General features: G+C 44.0%; 1 protein-coding gene across 5 annotated transcripts in view; it reads left to right on the forward strand.

Moving 5' to 3' along the window:
- Nucleotides 1-19,904, forward strand: part of LOC119965298 (core histone macro-H2A.1) — a 67,300-nt gene that overhangs the window by 32,197 nt on the left and 15,199 nt on the right. For 3 of the 5 annotated variants that reach the window (XM_038795838.1, XM_038795840.1, XM_038795839.1), the window contains one exon: nt 8,682-8,781. In XM_038795838.1, the coding sequence (XP_038651766.1) occupies nt 8,682-8,781 (100 nt within the window). Of the gene's footprint in view, nt 1-8,681; nt 8,782-9,784; nt 9,876-19,904 lie in introns of all 5 variants that reach the window. The other 2 variants (XM_038795841.1, XM_038795842.1) reach the window with 1 other exon arrangement.

Here is a 19,904-nt window from a genome sequence, read left to right on the forward strand (position 1 = left end):
AAACTCCCCTGACCTTTCAAAAAAATTTAACAGCTACTATTCCTTAATTAACACCACAAATACAGACTGTCTGGTCATTTATCTCATTGCTGTTTGTGTGAGCTTGTCGTAGGCTGCGATTGGTTGGCAGTTTCCTAACATTATAGCATAATTAAAAATGTACTTCAGGCTGTGGGGTATCCTGATGTGGTCAATAGTGCTACATAAATTATTTCCTTCCTTACCTCTGTCCTCACTTTCTTAGTAATAGTTTTAAGTTTGTGACTCTTCGCTAATGACTTGTTAAGAGAAAACAACTAAAATCTCCTCGCCTTCTCCACTTCAATAGAAATAGCAGTGTCATAGGTCCAATCATCAGTGCTTCATCAATGACCTTCCTTCCATCATAAGGTCAGAAGTGGGGATGTTTGTTGATGATTGCACAATGTTCAGAACCATCCGCAATTCCTCAGATACTGAAGCAGTCCATGCCCAAATGCAGCAGGACCTGGACAATATTCAGGCTTTGGCTGACAAGTGAAAAGACACATTTGGGTCACACAAGTGCCAAGTGAGGATCAGCTCTAACAAGAGAGAATTTAACCATCACCCCTTGACATTCAAAGTCATTCTATTACCCCACTGTTAACGTCCTGGGGTTACCATTGACCAGAAACTGAACTGGACCAACAATATAAATACTGAGGCGAATGAGTAGGTCAGAGGCTCAGAATCCTGTGGCAAGTAATTCCCCTCCTGACTTCTCAAAGCCTGTCCACGATCCCCAAGGCAAAAGTCAGGGGTGTGATGGAATGCTCTCCATTTACCTGGATGAATGCAGTTCCAACAGCACTCAAAGCTTTACATCCTCCAGGATGAAACAACCCGCTTGATTGGTCCCCTTTCCACAAACAGTCACTCTGCACCACCGATGCACAGTGGCGGCAGTATGTACCGTCAAATTCCTGGAAATCCCTCTCTAACAGCACTGTAGCTGTACCTACACTACACAGGACTGCAAGAGGTTCAAGTAGGCAGCTCACCACCACCACCTCAGGTGCAACTAAGGATGGACAATAAAAGCTGGCCTAGCCAGTGATGCTCACATCCCATATATTAATAATAAGAGCAATCTCATGTCTTTCTTCAGAACAATAGTTCTCCTCCTTAGTTTCATCCTGATGAATTGCTCATGTAGGGATCTATTAACAAAGCATTAATCGATTGGAGGCAGTGCTGGGGCTTCTTCGACCCAGAAATAAAGCAGATCACTGTTGGAATTTGAGGTTTTACTAATTATCTGTTCAGCACATCGCATTGCATTTAATTAAATTGAATCAATTAAAAAGTAATTTGTCACACTCCCCAAGGGTGAACCGTAATTCAAAATAACCCAATTAACTGAATGATCCCCAATGAAAAACAAATTACCCACCAAATTTCACTTTTTGTAACTTTTCATTTAACACAAATCAGAATCAAACATGAGTTAACACGGAAATTATATTCAGTATGAACTGTAAATTACACATGGAGTTTCTTAAGAGAATACAAGATTTTGCATAATTTCCCACCCAAATGTGGCATCATCTCAGTTTTTCCAATTCAGCGTCTGTGTCTCCCACTTTTCTCACTAAATGGATTTTGTCCTCGTGTCACCTGCAACAGTAGCTCCACACCTTTCAGTTCCCTGGATATGGTTGTCACCAAATGGCACTGTCCTGTAGAATCTCCCCAGCGAGGTTCATGACAGTCTTTATGGCACAAATTCCCAGGGACTCCTTCAGCTGATTCCTTTGGGGCTGGTTTAGCACAGTGGGCTGAATAGCTGGCTTGTAATGCAGAACAATGCCAGCAGCACGGGTTCAATTCCCGTACCGGCCTACCCGAACAGGCGCCGGAATGTGTCGACCAGGGGCTTTTCACAGTAACTTTGTTGAAGCCTACTTGTGACAATAAGCGATTATTATTAATAATAATCCACATTAAAGGCTCTGATCAGCTCACTAAAATCTGAAGCATAGCAGTGGAATTGCCCAATTCACAATCCCTACTCTAACCCTGGCTTCAGCTTTCTGTCTGTTTTAACTATATTAGAAGAAGAGCCCCTTGCAAATGTGCCTTCTCTGTTGTTTCTCTGCTGTAGCTTCTTTACTTCTGGCCACACAGCATCTGTCTTAACCTTCCTTCAAGTTGGTACTGCTTGCAGTAAATTACAGTTGATTCCTTTATGATTGATGCAATTGAGGTTTTGTGACATAGTGGTAACATCCCTCCCTGCGGACCAGAAGCTCCCGGTTCAAGTCCGACACAAGGACTTGTTGACTATGGAAGAGGCATTCCTAACATGTTTCAACTGGCTGACAATCAGCTGGGGAATCCCCAAAGGGGCAAAGAAAGTGTGACGATGCACTAAACAAAATTGGTGCAAGCACTTAGAAGTTCTTTTCAAACATTCTTAAAAACAATTACTGTTTCCCTCGACATTATTAAGAAGTTACACATTTTCCTTGCTGTACTGCATCCTGGTCAAAGGTCATCATAGTAATAATCCAATTTTGTCATTTTCAAAATACTGAACTAGCAAAAACATGTTTAGAGATTGAGGGGGTTATTTTTCAGAGTTTCACTGCGTCTGTTTTGGGGGCTTTCTGTGATTTACCCCACCAATCTGACAGACAAGTTGGAAAGCCCCCATGGAAATTCACCCACTGATATGCTGGAATTAGCTTTTGGAATGACCATTATCTGAAATGATTCCATAAACATTTTGTATTTTTGTTTTGTTACTTCTTAAAGTTTATGATCTTTGGTCACTGGTTAGTCCAGTAATTTAATATATATTTAAGCCTCCACTGTTTTAAAAAATACTGAACTCCAATACTGGCTAAGGCTCAGCTGTCTTGAAAGGATTATGACCTGGTCCCCCCTCAATGTTTCTCTATTCAACCTTTTGTAGAATTACATCTCGCCAGTCTTTTCTTTTTTTTTAAAATTTAGAGTACCCAATTCATTTTTTCCAATTAAGGGGCAATTTAGCATGGCCAATCTACCCAGCCGGTACATCTTTGGGTTGTGGGGGCAAAACCCACGCAAACACAGGGAGAATGTGCAAACTCCACACGGACAGTGACACAGAGCTGGAAACGAACCTGGGACCTCGGCGCCGTGAGGCAACAGAGCTAACCCACTGTGCCACACTGACATTCTTTCCTTTGAAATTAATATTCCTCTGTGAAGACTAAATTCCTCCACTGCAGCTTCTTTTCTCTTCCCTTGGATGCTGTTATATGGTCCAATGGGTGCAAGTTGTCTCCTTTCAAGTCACCCAAGGAGCCCCTCTCAACACATTGAGTCTAGATATTAAGTGGTCGCAGCCTGTTGGCAATGAGAAAGTTACAGCTATGTTCAATCCTTCATTTGCCAGATGTTAACAAATGTGGATCTTTAACAGTGATTAACTGCAGGAATGTCGTACCTCCTCCCTCCAACCCGAACCTTTGAGGCACAGAGAACTGGTTATAGAATGCTTGGCAGCACTGATTAATGCCTACAGATTAGTGAGATATGAACTCACATAATCTCCCTCCTGCTGATTCCATGACTTCAGCCCCGACAAGCTAATGAAACACTAAGCAAAGATCCAACGTTCCTTATGGAGGCATGGAATACGTTTTGATCCTTGTCCAAGGGCCAAGCGACTGGATAATACTTTCCACATGGCCTAATATATCTTAAAATAAAATTAATTTGATATTTTGCATGCAAGTCGCTTTAAATGATCAATATTAATGAGCAGTATTGCATAAAAGTTAATCAGGCAGTTTGGCTAAGCTAGAATGTGTCAGTGTTTATCCTCCACGTGAGCAGTGACCTTCAACCCATGTTCCCAACTATTTCCATATCCTTTAGTTCCTCTTTTTATTCCAGCACCGATTATAAATTATTGATGCAATCTTCATTTCAATCGCTAACTCTGGTCATGTATTCTCCAGCCTCAAAACTCTACATGTTTTTTATCTCCCGCTCTCTCTTCTAAAACTCTGCCATTTGGTATTATTACCAATTCCCTTGTTTTGAACACTTATCCACTGGAAGCACAATCTGTTTCTAACTACCTTGCCTCATCCCTTCATAATGTTACACATTGCCTTCTGATTATCTCATAATCTCTGTTCTGACAGAAATAGTCTCAATCTGTTGTTATATTTGTGAATTCTCATACCAAACAGTATCTTAGTGAATTTGGATGGTGTGATTTTTATTGCTTTAACATTTCTCCTGTAACCTGGAGTTTAAAACAGTACCCACTTACTCCAGTTGTGGTCTTAAGGTTTTTTTTTTGTAGATTCACCATTACATCTTGACTTTTCATGTTCAATACCTCTTGCCAGAAAACCTATTAGTGTTTGATGATGTTATTTATTTGCAGTTTTTAAAGCCTTGAAAACCTGAAACACTAAGGGCGCGATTCTCTGCTCCCCATGCTGGGTGGGAGAATCGCGGGAGGGCCCCCCAACAAATTTCACGCCCCCCTGGCGTCCCCCGCGATTCCCCCCCGGAAGAATCGCCGCTCGCCGTTTTTCACGCCGAATGGCGATTCTCCGACCCGAGTGGGCCGAGCGGCCTGCCGTTCACGGCCGTTTCATGATGGCGGCAAACACACCTGGTCGCTGCCGTCGTGAAACGGGAGTGAGAAGCCCATTTGGGGCTTGTAGGTGGCCTAGCAAGGAAAGAGCACCACGACTGTGCTCGGGAGGGGACAGGCCCGCAATCGGTGCCCACCGATCGTCAGGCCGGCGTCCAAATCGGACGCACAATTTCCCCTCCGCCGCCCCGCAAGATCAAACCGCCACGTCTTGCGGGGTGGCTGAGGAGAAAGACGGCCACCGCGCATGCGCGGATTCGTGCCGTCAGCGTCATGACGTCAGCTGCACATGCGCGAGTTGGAGCCGGCCAACCTGCGCATGCGCGGCTGACGTCATTAGGCGCGCCGGCCGCGTCATTCTTGGCGCGACGCCCCCGCGGCCGAGAGTTACGGAGCGCCGCTCCTAGCCCCGCCGGGAGGGGAGAATAGGGGGCGAGGAGCGGTCTCCGAGGCCGTCGTGAAACTCGGCCGAGTTCACAACGGCCCTCCCGATTTTTCCCGGGAGTGGAGAATTCCGCCCTAGATTCCTCTGTTCTTCCACTCAATTCATTCCTATTCAAAGTGCCATCTGACTATTGCTGACATTGAATTTGATCTGCCATTAAATTCCGTCTGTCGCACTTTGCCCACTTAATCGAAATCACAGGCCGTGATTCAGCGGACATAAAACTGGGTCCACTTTCAGACGCGTTTGGCGGGGTGTTTGTCGCCGGCTGCAGTGCCAAGAATCACCCTGCTATTCACCGATACTTTGCTGTTTTTCTTTTGGCCTCGGGGAATTTCTCCCCGCCTAGGCCACACTTGGAGAGAACAGCTGTTCGTAGATCGGGGTGCCATTTTGATGGGCAGCCCCAATCCTGTCCCCTCCTTGTTGTCTGAACCCCCCGCGCCCTCCAAATGCAGTGCCAGGGTACCACCTTGCCCTGTCTCTGACCACCCCCCCCCCCCCCCCCCCCCACCACCCCCGAGATGCTGTTATGCCTGATCCACATTTGTGTGAACCAGTACTAAACGGCACCCTAGCTAGATCTTGCAGGCATGGCCTCTGAGTCCCAGGTGCTGGGTGAATCTGGCATCTGGGTATTTAAATGAGCCATTAGGTTCATTTAAATATGTAGATCTTGATATCACCGAGCAAGGGCGAGATCCAGATCGCGCCAGGTGAATAGAGTCAGGTGACTCGTGATCAGCCCGGCGTGGAGTCCCATTTAAAGAAATTTCAATCACGCGCGATTCACCTGTTGCGCCTGGATGTGTGCCAGGTGCATCAGGATTGCTGAATCTTGCCCATAGCTTCCTTTCATAATCAGAATTATTCAATTTGGAAACTGTTAATGTTACTGCCCCACTGGAGTGATATCTTTTTTGTTAAAACAAACTTTAATTTAATCATAGAATTAATCACATTAGCAACAAAGGAACAGCTTTACAGGTAACAGTTACAACAGTTCTTAAGTAAAAGAAGAAACCTAAACTTCCTAAACTATATTTTAATTATGCAAACCAATATATATTAAATACCACTCATGGATAAAGTTAATATCTCGTGTTTTACTTGCTTTCCTCTGTGCAGAATCTTTGGAGAGAGAACCTTTCAGGATTAAACTGAAATACTTCTGTTCAGATTATAGTTCTAGGAACAACTGACTTTTCAGACAGACCTTGCTCCTTCCATCAACTACATCACCTATACCCAAAGCATAAGGCATTCTTTTGTCTTTTCTTACAAGATGTATCTTGACTTGTTTAGCCAGGACCAAACACAATACGCCTCATAAATTATCTACAGCCCAGGGTTCCTTCAAACCTAAACATAATTCCATTAGCTAGCTTTCTGTAAACAAGTAAATGGTTCTCAAGATCTATTAGCAGAACACTTCACCTACAAATCATATCACTGCTCTGGCAGTCATACTGCCTGTATGCATCTTAACCCAGGTTTAAATAGCATTACTGCAAAAAAAATATAAAATATGACAATTTCTTATCTTCATCACACAGTTACCTGACCACTTTGAGAAAGTGTGTTTAAATCCTATTCTCTGATTCCTCCCTTTGAACCAGTTTTTAAATCAAATTTTCTAAACTATCTTGAATTGTGTCCCCCTTAATCTTCTCCAGTCATCTTCTCATGGCAATGCATTTATCCTAAAAAACTAATTCCTTCCTCCTGCATAATTTTAACTGAAAATTAAGAGAAGGAGACCTCTTTGGACAGATTACCCTTTAACTGCAAACAGTAAAAATAGTTTCAATCTTTTGTACTGAAGAAGAGTTAGTGAGTTAATTACATTTCAAAAATAATAATCACTGCAGATGTAGAGTGAAAGGCTTGCGGAAGTAAACGCTGATTGAGATTTTTAAAAAAGTATTGATTTGACAGCAACTTGAATAAAACCTGCCCTTGCCCCTTTCAGTAAAGTACTGAAATATGTTACGTTAGCCACTGCACAGTGGCCACAATAGTTCTCCTGTAGGTTGTTCATTGCATAGCTGATGGTTGTCCATTCATTTTAACAAGTTCCCATTGTGCTACGATTGGAAACTCTCCCTAGCTTAAATGCTACATGGAAGCAACTACTTGTTTTTTTTAAAAAAGAAAACCTTCTTTTTGAATGAACCTCAATTTCTCTGTGACTGAGACCCATTCTTGGTCAAGTGCTGCTCCGCACCCGATCTAGGAGGCTTTCCTAGACTTTCCTCCCACTTTCCTCCCTCATAATGCAGAGGTTATTGTTACCTTGGGTGCTAAGCGGAAAGTATTGAAGCATCCTCTTAACACCGCTCCCATGTTCCATGTTTCCTCCAACTCTTCTGTTTGACTTTTCCACCACCTACACAAAAATGACTGCACCAACACCACATAAATGTTGGGAGACAAATGTGTCTACAGCACTCAAACCCTAACTTGTGTTTGTACGCAATTTATATTTATGCCTCCTTCTTTCCTAGCCCTTCACTCCTTGTTGCTTTTCTTTTCGACTTTGCTCTTCTCTCTTCCTTTTCTCCCTCTTCTGCAGTTTCTTTCTCACACACCCAGCTTCCTGTAATTGTTTTTATATGCAGTGCCCTTCTATCTCTCTCCTTGCTTCTTCTGTCTCAGAGTTTGGACTGCTTGCCACATATCCGCCATTCTGTCCTGTCTTCTTTCAACAACTTTTTTTTGTTTTGTTCTCGGTGTAACAGAACGTGTGTAGATTTTATATGGCAGCAGAGGCCAGGTTTTCCCTTTTTCCTGTTGGATTATCCCGATACTCCTATTGAGAACCAGACGAGTGAACAATCATGGAAGGAGATCATGTGGAAGGGGATCATAGTGTTGAAAGATAACACAAGGTCAGATTGAAATGGAACATCATGCACCCGCACTTAAGGGTGAGAATAGGGATGATCTGATGATTGTTCCATTTAATACAATAACCAGCCAGTATAAGGTTAATCATGCATCATTGGGTGCTTTACCACCGTAATGCTGCTGAGATCAGGAATTCGGGGGTATGAGTATCAAAGTCACATTCTTCCCTCTATATCAGCCATTAATTGAGCATCCTTACATAATGTATACTGTGCCATTTTAACATGCATTCTAAAAGTGCTCTTTTTTTCCCTCGGATTACACCATTGAAACCAAACTTACCACTTATAAAAGTAACTTGAATTTCAAAAGTTTGTTATAGGATTTAATTCATATTACCTATGCATTAGTCTCCACCAGTAGTGAAATTTGAAAAGGCTGTGAAGACCAGGGAGTGCCGAATTAAATCCCCAAATTAGGCTATAGATTTCTATGGTGTCGTACAAGCCAGAGGTTCCAGGTTTGAAACTAGCTACATGAGGGCTACGATCATATACCGAACTGTACAGGAATACGTGGCTTCAGGAATGATAGGTGGGGAAGACAATTGAAGAGAGATAAAAAGACTTATTGTATCATTGGAAATGTTGTGCTTCCGCAGAGCTTGCTGTCTTTTATCCTTTGCTGCTGTGATTTGTTTTACCCCCTTTGTTTTTCCCTTCTACCCTGTTACTCTTGTATCAATGCTTTTCCTTGCAGTTGCACCTCATTCACAGTGAACTCAGTAACATAGCAAGCTTCGAGGTGGAGGCCATTATCAATCCTACCAGTGCTGACATTGAGCTAAAAGATGACCTAGGTAAATGAAATGTGACTTTGCAGGTAACGTTGGCTGAGAGCATTATGGAATTTGAAATGCATAACAGATTCTGGGTGCTGAATGTGACAGTAGTTATTGTTTAGTTCTCACTGGGGGATTTTCAGATGTTGACAGTGAGCACCTTTCCATAATTTACCCCAGTTCACCGTTGCCTGTTGTTGTGAGTGGGCTCCGCCATGCTTTAAAAAAGTCCTTCTCATTGTACAAGCAAAGTATTTCAAAACATTCAGAGCAGGTCTTTTTTTCAAAACATGTCATGAATAAAAATGTTCTTCAAAGACTGCTGCTCTAAATGACGAAAGAGGCACTTGCTTCACCAAACAAGTGGTTAACTTATCTAACCGTGTTGCTTTGGGGACCTGGAACAGTCTTCATATCATGCTTTTGAGTTCCAATGTGAGTTTGATTGTTGTCATTTCTGCTGTTGTAAAGAAATGAATACAAAGGTTTTGCAAAACACGTTTTTCAGGAAAGACCTTGTTGAAATAACTTTAAAAATGTATACAAGACAGATCAACAAAGCAACACGGCAAGCACACAATGTAATGATATTTTTGCAAATCAAATTTAAGTTTGATAATTGCCCTGTATACGCAGACTTGTGTTTGCCACCGTTGTTTGTCTGGGATAAGAGTTTTTTTTTAAAAAGTAACTTTGCTTGGCTTGGGAGTAAGGGTCTTTTAAAAAAAAGCATGGTTTAAAAAAAGTTAAAATAAAACTGTGATAATATGTTGCTTAATTAGGAACAAGGAAAATAAATTCAGACTTTGAGGCCAGTATTGGGTCTGACTTCATTTGAAGGTCATTTCAGCAGATCACCAAATTCAGTCTGAAATGTCTCTGAATTGCTCGCTCCATGGAGATTTAAACTGACGTTGTTGTTCACAGGGATCCCCTTTAAAAGACTGTGGATGTTCCAGTCTGTCAGTTTTCTTTCCAGCCTGGTTGATGTTCTTTCTGTATGTTTGTTTGCCTGTTATAGTTGCAAGTTGTACAGGCTGACATTTCAACAATTGACAGTGATGTTATCGTTCACCCTACGAACTCCGACCTCTACACTGGTGGGGAAGTAGGTAATGAAAAATTCTATGCAGTGAGTGCATGTCAATCGGTGGCAATCTCTGCTTGGCTATTTAGATTAGTACTTCTTGCTTCCAGCAACATGTTGACTTGAGCTCATTGAAACACCAGGTGCACTCCCAAAAGTTGTTATTCCTTTAAAAAGTAAATTCCCGTCTTATTTTGCTGGTGATCAGGGTGTTAATGGGTGGGTGGGGGGGTAATGCCTGCATCTCCAGAAGCTGGGTTTCAATTCAGCTTAAGCTGCTGGAATGGAAACCTTCCCTCTCTGCTGACTCAAAAAACCCAGTATGGAGTGATTTTGTACCTTGTCAACCCAATTGGGGTGGGTGGGGGGAGTTTACTGTTTTACAATTGTAGCTGGAAGGATGAAGTGAGATACCAACTGAATCAAAAACTAACAATCTTTTAATTTTTTTAATAAGGCACTGGTAAAGATACTCTTTGATATTGTTTCCACTGAGGGTTTAGGCCTCAGAAGGAGTCCAAATAGCCTCTTTACTGTAATTGCACTGGGTGGATGTGATTTGTTGTGGGCAGCATAGCTAATGGTGGTGCATAGTGACCATGAAAAAAATCAAAAATTGTTTTGAAATTTAATATGACTGGATTTTTCTGCTTCTCGCTTCTCTAAGCAGAACAGTTTCACTTTTTGCACACATTGTCAGCATTAGAAATTTCTAGGTCAGATGGAACATGGGTTAAAAAAAAAAGGCTAGAGTAAATACTTCCATGAGTGAGGGTGTGAATTTACTGCAAGCGTATGGAATAAAAGTTTAGAGCTGTGCACACTGCTTGGAACTTCATGAAGCTGATGCCAGCAAGGCAGGCACTGTACATCAAGGGAAAAGGTGGTGTTGGGTCTTCTGGAACCATCACAGTACTTTTGAAGGCCTAATTCCCACAATGTTCTCTGGTGGGAAGGGGGAGACGGATTTCTAGGATTTTGACCCTGAGGTGACGAATATTGCAATGACCCCATCCCTGTCAAAACAGGCATCACGCAGGGTTGTGTCATCGCACCAACACAATCCCCATTCTTTCCTGCAGCAATTGCAACTGCTTACTACTGACGGGTTCCCCCCAGGTGTGGTAATAATTTATTACATTGATGGTAAACTCTTCAACCTCAACCAGCTAAAGGCCAAAACCAAGGGGCAACTTATGGAAGTACGGTATAGTGAAGATGCAGTCAGTGCTCACTCTGAACTACAACAGATAGTTGATGTATTTACCTCAGAGAACATGGGACTTGCACTGAAGACCAAAGTCCACCACTAACCTGTGTACGTGTCCGACTTTAGCCTGCTACAATGCACCAGTGAAGCCCAGCTCCTGCTGGAAGAGTAGCATCTAATCTTCCGATTAGGCATGTTACAGCCCTCAGAACTCAACATGGAGTTCAATAACTTTAGACTGTGACCTTTCTGCTCCATCTTAAACCATTTTTCATATTCCATACATTTATTGCGTCAACACAAAAACCTTCCTCCAATACTGCTCCCCCCCCCCCCCCCCCCCCCCCCCCCCCCGCAAACTGCAGGCCACCTGTCTCTTGTTCTTACGGTTGCTCCACCTTGTTGCAATTTCTCCCAATCCAACAATTTTCCCTCTCTTTAATTCTGACTAGGGGTCAAACGGACTTGAACTTTTCACTCTGTTTTCTCTCCGTACAGGTTCTGCCAGGCCCACTGAGTTTTTCTAGTGTACTCTGCTCCTGCTCATGACAAAGAAAAGGCTCATTTGTAATTTTTGATGGGCAATCATGCAGGTTTCAGAGAACTCTGCAAAGCACAGGTTTTCAGGGGATGTTGACAGTGTGTGGTGCTGATATCTCCAGTAACATTGTCGAACCACAATTTCTTTTAAAATATGGTCCTCTACATTTAAGCAGAATGTAATTTGGTGATGAACCTCATTAAACTTCAATTCCTGTTTAATTTGACAAATATACTCATGAAAGGTGGTCACACTGCAAAACTGTATTTATAATTTGCTCCCTCTGCTTTTTACAGACAAGCAAGTAACACTGAACCTATGAGCACCTCAAGCATATTCCTAAAATCTGTGTGGAGCTCATGATAATGCATGTTTTAATACTATATATTTCTTATCTCGTGAAGAAAATCATTTCAATTTCTTTTTGCTATTAAAATTTGAAGCTTTTTAAATTTTCAACTATTCTAAATTTAAATGCCTTGAGCTTAATGGAAGATTTTTTTGCTTCCTGACTCCATGAAGTGCTCAGAGGGTCACTGTCAGCATTTAATAAAAATAAGCTTCTGGCTATACCTTATTACTTGACATGCTACAAATTATAATTCAAGTAAATCACAATGATTGTAGCATATTTGGATTACAATAGCAAATGGGTTCCTTATTAAAGCTCAGTGAAAGGTCCTGAAACTACGATTGGTGTTGGATCTCCACATGATAGCAAATTTTTAAAAATTTGTTCATGGGATGTGGGCGTCGCAGGCTATGCCAGTATTTATTGCCCACCCATAATTGCCCTTGAGAGTGCAGTTAATAGTCAACCACATGCTGTGGATCTGGAGTCACATGTAGGCCAGACCGGGTAAGGATGGCAGATTTCCTTCCCGAAAGGCCGTTGGAGAACCAGATGGGTTTTTATGACAATCAACAATGGTTTCATGGTCGTCATTAGACTTTTAATTTCAGATTGTTATTGAATTCAAATTTCACCATTTGTGTGGCTGGATTTGAACCTGGGACCTTAGAGCATTACTCTGGTCTCTTGTTTACTAGTCCAGTGGCGATACCACTATGCCACCGTTGCTAATGTTGCAAGCAGAATGGGTGGAACTCAAATAAATATCAGCCTGTGAAACCATCAGGAAGATTGTCCATTTAGAGTAGAGGAATTAATTGAAAAACAAGTTTCTGTATTTTCAAATCTATTAAGGATTTTTTTATTTGTCTTGAATTTTAATGTTTCCCAACAATAGGTTCGAAAGCAGCAGCTTTTAATTAGTTTTGGCTGCTACATTGAATACTGAAATTTATTGTGATGCAGTGTTTGGAATTTGAATGGTTTTACTCTTGGGTTGTCATGATTTGCTTTGAGTATTAAACTCCATTTTTAAGTTTTCTGATCTTTCATCAATCCCCCATATTCCTCACAGTTCTCATAGTTCCATGTCCCCAGAGCCAGAATTCCCCGTTACTGGATGGGGGAGATTTGAATTACCATGGCTTGTTCTGAATTGCACGTGGTTCACATTTCAGCTGTTATATATCAGTGTGCTGCAGTCCATTCAAGGAAGCGATCCTGAAAATGTCAAAGACAAACATTCGCTTAAGTTCCCAACAGCCACCTGCAGGACTGTTTCATCCTTAGTCCAGTTCACAATGTGATCTGTGGCTTCACACAGATGTAGGTCTTGTTCATCAATGGATACTTCATGGCACTTTGAGCCATCATTGCATCTATATAGCATATTGTACTGTCACCATGGAGACTAAATTCCCCGAGAGACCAGAGTTGGTTGTCAGTATTACAATTCTAAATTGTAATCAATCAGCAATGTTCATAGCTCCGTTTGTTGAGCTAAATGTACAAAGAACTCAGAACTACTACACAGCTCAATTTGAAAATTGTTTGGGTGTACTTTCTGGAGATTAGTTTTCATTGAGTTAACATTTAAGGAGGGCATACTGTAAACTTTGTTGCAAGTAATCCCAATTGGCATCAAAGATAATAAAAGGGAGTATAACAACAGAAAATGTTTATGGTTACACTTATAATAGATTCTCCACCAGTAAATTCCAGATCTTCAGGCTTAACACAGAAAGCAAAGGTAACCTTTGGCTCTTTTTCTCCACAGTTAACCTTTCCAACATTTTCTGTTTTGTCATCCCCTGAAACCCTCACCTTCACAGAATGTGCATTGAAATTAAGAGGGTTGGACTTTACCAACCTTTGGGGATCAGCTGGGAGTTAGGATGGCCTGCAAAAAGGCATGACCAGGCAATGGACAGTGTACCCATTATCTTCCCACTGCCATGCCACCTTGCCTGTGGAAGTGAAAATTCCTGCTGGGATGAAGTGGTAGTTTTATGGCATACCTACAGTGCAGAAGAAGGCCATTCGGCCCATCGAGTCTGCACTAAACCTCAGAAAGAACACCCCACCCAGGCCCACTCCCCTGCTCCATTCCTGTAACCCCACCTAACCTTTGGATACTAAGGGGCAATTTTTCATGGCCAATCCACCTAACCTGCACATCTTTGGACTGTGGGAGGAAACCAGAGCACCCGGAGGAAACCCACGCAGACAAGGGGAGAATATGCAAACTCCACACAGACAAAGACTCCAGGCTAGAATCGAACACTGGTCCCTGGTGCTGCGAGGCAGTAGTGCTAACCACTGTGTAACGTACTGCCCTCACTGCGCCGCCTGTCTTATACAGAAAGGTTGAGCAGGTTGGGCCCATTCTCATTGGACTTTATATATTTCAAAAAGTTCAACTCTCATTCTTTTAGTTCGGAGGGACCTGAGAGTGTGAATGTGGAGAAAATCACTCATAGGGGAATATAGAATTGGGGGAAGGGTTTCAAAATATGGGATCTCCCATTTAAGAACGATATGTAGATTATTTTCTCCGGAGTTGTCAATCTTTGCAATTATCTACCCCAGAGGTCAGTGGAGGCTGAGTCATTGGAAAATATTCACAGATTAGTTCACCAGATAATTGGTCTACAAGGGAGTTGAAAATTATGAGGAGCAGGCAGGAATGCGGAATTGAGGCTGTGATCAGATCAGCCATGATATTATTGAATGGCAGAGCAGGCTCAAGAAGCTGAATGGCTTACCCATAGCTCCTATTTCTCTTATTCTTATTATCATCTGTTCTCCCAACAGAGCCAATTGAGCCACATGACTGGCCAATTTAGAGCGTTTCTCCTGCATTCCCTGGTATTTAACCAGAGGCAGGAGTTGCCTCCATCACGTGGTGATGCTACCGGGCAACTCCCACTTAGGCTATGGTGCTGCTAAACTGCGCCGCGCCCCCACCCCCAAGACTTGTCTTTGGCTTGGTCTACCTGACTGACCCTTGAACCTCCAGACCAGACCCCACTTAACGGGTTGTGAGGACATATGTCCATCAAAGTACCCTCTTCCAGTTGCAACTCCAGCAGTGCTAACACATGAACAAAGGAAAAAACCCTGACAGAAGACGTCGCTGACACAATCACAACCTAATCACTGCTTCTGAGGCTTTTAAAAAACGCATTTCTTTATTTTTTAAGAGATATGGCCATTGCTGGCTCGGCCGGCATGTTTTGCCCATCTCCAATTGTCCTTGAGAAGGTGGTTGTCAGTTGCCTTTTTGATCTGCTGTGGTCCATGTGGTGCAGATACACCCACAGTGCTGGTCAGGGAGGTGGTTCCGAGATTTTGGCCCATCGACAGTGAAGAAACAGCCTTTTATTTCCAGGTTAGCATGATGATCTCCACTTCTGATCTTATGGTTGAAGGAAGGTAATTGATGAAGCAGTTAAAGATAGTTGGTCCTAGGATACTGCCCTCAGGAATTCCTGCAGTGACCTCCTGGATGTGAGATGATTGACCTCCAGCAACCGCAACTATCTCTCTTTGTGCCCGATATGACTCCAACCAGCAACGGTTTTCCCCCAGATTCCCATTGACTCGAGTTTTGCTCGCCTTATCTATTGCACTGATATACTGGACTCCTCCATCATTGGGGATGGGGCTGTTTGTGGAGCCTGCTCCTGCAATGAGTTGTTTAACACTCTTCCATCATTTTTTAAATGAATTTAGAGTAGCCAATTCTTTTTTTTTCTCCAATTGAGGGGCAATTTAGCATGGCCCATTCACCTACCCTGTAAGTCTTTTGGTGGTGGGGTGAGACCCAAGCAGACACGGGGAGGATGTACAAACCCCACACGGACCGTAATCCAGGACCCGGATCGAACCCGGGTCCTCAGTGCCGTGAGGCAGCAGTAACACTCCTCCATCATTAACAAGTGGATGTAGCAGGATTGCAGAACTGGGATCTGATCTATTTGTTGTGGGATTGTTGAGCTCAGTCTGTTACTTGCTGCTTATGCCATTTGGCACACAATTTTCCAGTATGCCTGGTGTTGCTCCTGGCATGCCCTCCTGCACTCTTCATAGAACCGGGGTTGGTTGATCCCTTGGATTGGTGGTAGTGGTAGAGTGGGGGATATGTCAGGCCATGAGGTTACTGATTGTGGTTGAGTTTAATTCTGCTGCTAGTCAAGTATGCTTTTCTTCACCAACTGCTTCGACAAGGCTAGCCTTTAGGACTCGGGCAGTCTGGTCTGTGATGATGCTACCTCTCCTGGTGATGGACATTGAAGTCTTGAAGATCCCCCATCCTGACCCAGAGTATATTTTGAACCCTTGCCACCCTCGGTGCATCTTTCAAGTGGACGGGGGTGGGGGGTGGCGGGGACTAATTTTGGTGCGTGGGGGAAACATGGTTGTGCAACATGGTAACGTTTGACCTGATGCCATGAGACTTCATGGGGTCCAGAGTCGATATAGAGGACTCCCAGGGAAATTCCCTTCCAACTACACCACTTGACCATGGGACAGAACATATCCAGGGATGGTTGTGTCAGCGACATCTTCTGTCAGGGTTTTTTCCTTTGTTCATGTGTCAGCATTTATTGCCCAATCCTTGAAGGCATTTAAGAGTCAACCGTATTGTTGTAAGGATGACAGATTTCCTTCCTGGAAGAAAATTACTGAACCAGATGGGTTTTTGCGACAATCAACAATGGTTTCATGGTCATCACCAGAGTTATAATTCCAGATTTTTATTGTATTCATGTTTCACCATCTACCTTGGTGGGTTTCGAACCCAGTTCCCCAGCATTACCCTGGGTCTTTAGATTATCAGTCCAGTGACAATACCACTGCACCACCGCTTCCCCGGTATGATTCTGTGAGTATGACTATGCCAGTGTGTTCTTGACTAGTCTGTGAGATAGCTGTGAGACAGCTCTCCATATTTTTGCACAAGCTCCCAGATGTTAGTAAGGAGAACTTTGTAGGGTCAACATGGCTGAGCTTGCCATTGTTGTTTCCGGTACCCTAGGTCAACGTTAGGTGGTTCATCCGGTTTCTTTACTTATTATTGACTTTGTATCAGTTTGATACAAATTCACAGGGCACTTAAAGTCGACCACATTTTTGTGGACCTGGGGTTACATTTAGGTCGGACCAGGTAAGGAAGACAGATTTTCTGTCCTGAAGGACATTAGTGAACCAGACGGGTTTTTAAGACAATTGACAATGGTTTCATAGAACATACAGTGCAGAAGGAGGCCATTCGGTCCATCGAGTCTGCACCGACCCACTTAATCCCTCACTTCCACTCTATCCCCATAACCCAATAACCCCTCCTGACCTTTATTGGACACTAAGGGCAATTTTACATTGCCAATTCACCTAACATGTCTTTGGACTGTGGGAGGAAACCGGAGCACCCGGAGGAAACCCACGCAGACACTGGGAGAACGTGCAGACTCCGCACAGACAGTGACCCAGCCGGGAATCGAACCTGGGACCCTGCTGCTGTGAAGCCACAGTGCTATCTACTTGTGCTACCATGCTGCCCATGATCATCAATGGACTTTTAGTTCCATATTTTTATTTTCGCTGTCTATCTGGATTAATACGCCAGTGACAATACCACTCCCTAGTGTGGAGATGAAATTCCTCTTGGCTCTCATTAGTCCGCCCCAAGGCACTTTCAGGTTGTGGGGTGGCTCTGTGTGGAGCATGCCATTTGCAGCCCCTGCTTCCCCCATCATATTATGCATCCGATTGTCACTATTTCAAACCATTTGTTCAGCTGCCTCTGCTGTATTTCCCTACTTCCCACCAATCCAAAGCTCTCTCCTGCCCTTGTCCCAAAACCTCATATCTTTGTCAATTCTCTCTTTTCTCTCCGTCCCATGATCTCATCTTTTGTCTGAGACCCACATCCTGCCCTCTTTACCCAATTCCCGCTAACTGCTGACCTCTGGACATCCCTTACTGACTACATACTTGCTAACAATATAAATGATTTCCCCTCCTGAGGTACTGACCACCTCTAATGCAAAAGAATAGTCATTCTCTTCTATCTGCAAACAATTGTCCAATCTCATCTCTGCCTCTCAACTCCATGTGATCTTCCAAATCTTTGCACATCCTTTCCCTTAACCCCATTTTTAAATCTCTACAGTCATGTTTGTCTTATCACACAAGTGACACAAATCAAAGTCATTAAAGAGATAATCGGTGACTGTGACCACAACCCCTCTTTATCCTTCTCAATTTTCTGTAGCTTCTCCTCCACTGCCTTTGTTTGATTCCACTCTTACCTATCTATCCTCAGCTGGAGCAACTCTAGAAATTATTTCACGTCTAGCCTCTTATCTCTAGGTTCCCTCAAGGGACCTTCTGTTCATCTGCACATTTTCTTCTAGCAACATAATGTGAAAACAGGGAGTTAGATTTCATTGTACTCTTTTTTTTTTTAATAAATGTTTTTATTGGGTTTTTGAACAAGGTATAATTACCGTTATGTACGCAGAATAAGAAACATATATATACACACATATTTAGAGGAGACGGGCACACCCCAACATAAAAAAAATTATAATAAAATATGAAATAGAATAACTGGTGGGGTATTGTGCACCAGCTCGACAGCAGCAGCTCTGTACATCTGGCAAAATTACCCACACCACGTAAGTAGGCGAGTGCCTGCTGGGGGGGGGGGGGGGGGGGGGGGGGGGGGTGGCAGGGACTGGGAGGGCACACACACCTTTGGGTACTGGGGAGAAAATCACAGTGTGCGATATTTGGCTGTGCTGTGTGATGTTGTCGCCCGCCCCTCCCGGACGGGTCTCGCTGCCTCCCACGCTCGCTGCCGCTCCTCCCGTCCTCCATCTCCATTTTCCTCGTTCCCCGCTCCTGGAGGTGTCGTGCACGTTTTGGCATCCCGTGCCCTCCCTCTGGCTCCCGCTTCCCTGCCCCCACCCCGCCGGCCCTCCTCCCGTCCCGCCACGGTTCGCCTCCCTCACCCCAGGTTTAGCTGTCTTTCCCCCCCCCCCTCATTGTTTGCCCCTCCCTCCTCAGGTTTAGCCCCCCCCCCCCCCCTCCCAGTTCATCTCTCCCCTCCATGCCCCGGCTACCATCCCCCGATTCCCGACCATTTTCCCCTGATTCTTGGCCACCCGGTTATTCTTCCTCTTGTTCGTTGGCCATAAACAGGTCCCGGAACAGTTGCATGAATGGCTCCCACGTTCTGTGGAAGCCGTCGTCTGACCCTCGGATGGCGAATTTGATTTTCTCCATTTGGAGAGATTCCGATAGGTCGGACAGCCAGTCTGCAGCTCTGGGTGGTGCTGCTGACCGCCAGCCAAACAGGATTCTACGGTGGGCGATCAGGGAGGCAAAGGCAAGGGCGTCCGCCCTCCTCCGTAGGAATAGATCTGGCTGGTCCGAAACCCTGAAGACCGCCACTTTTGGGCATGGCTCCACCCTCACCCCCTCGAAGAAGGCTGTCCAGTACTCCACAAGTCTGGGGCAAGACCAGAACATGTGGGCGTGGTTGGCCAGGCCTCTTTGGCACCGTTCACATCTCTCCTCCACCTCCGGGAAGAACCTACTCATACGGGTTCTTGTTAAGTGGGCTCTATGTACCACTTTTAGTTGCGTCAGGCTGAGCCTTGTGCACGTAGCGGTGGAGTTGACCCTATGCAGTGCCTCGCTCCAGAGTCTCCATCCTATCTCCATCCCCAGGTCCTCCTCCCATTTCTTTCTTGTTGCGTCCAGTACGGTGTCGGCCCTTTCTACCAGTCGGTCATACATGTCGCTACAGTTCCCTTTATCTAGGATACTTGCGCCCAGTAGGTCTTCCAGTCGTGTCTGTCGTGGCGGTTGTGGGTACGTCCTTGTCTCCTTTCGTAAGAAGTTTTTGAGCTGCAGATACCTCAGCTCGTTCCCCCTGGCT

Source organism: Scyliorhinus canicula, chromosome 4, assembly GCF_902713615.1.
Source record: "Scyliorhinus canicula chromosome 4, sScyCan1.1, whole genome shotgun sequence".
NCBI classification, from domain to species: Eukaryota; Metazoa; Chordata; class Chondrichthyes; order Carcharhiniformes; family Scyliorhinidae; genus Scyliorhinus; species Scyliorhinus canicula.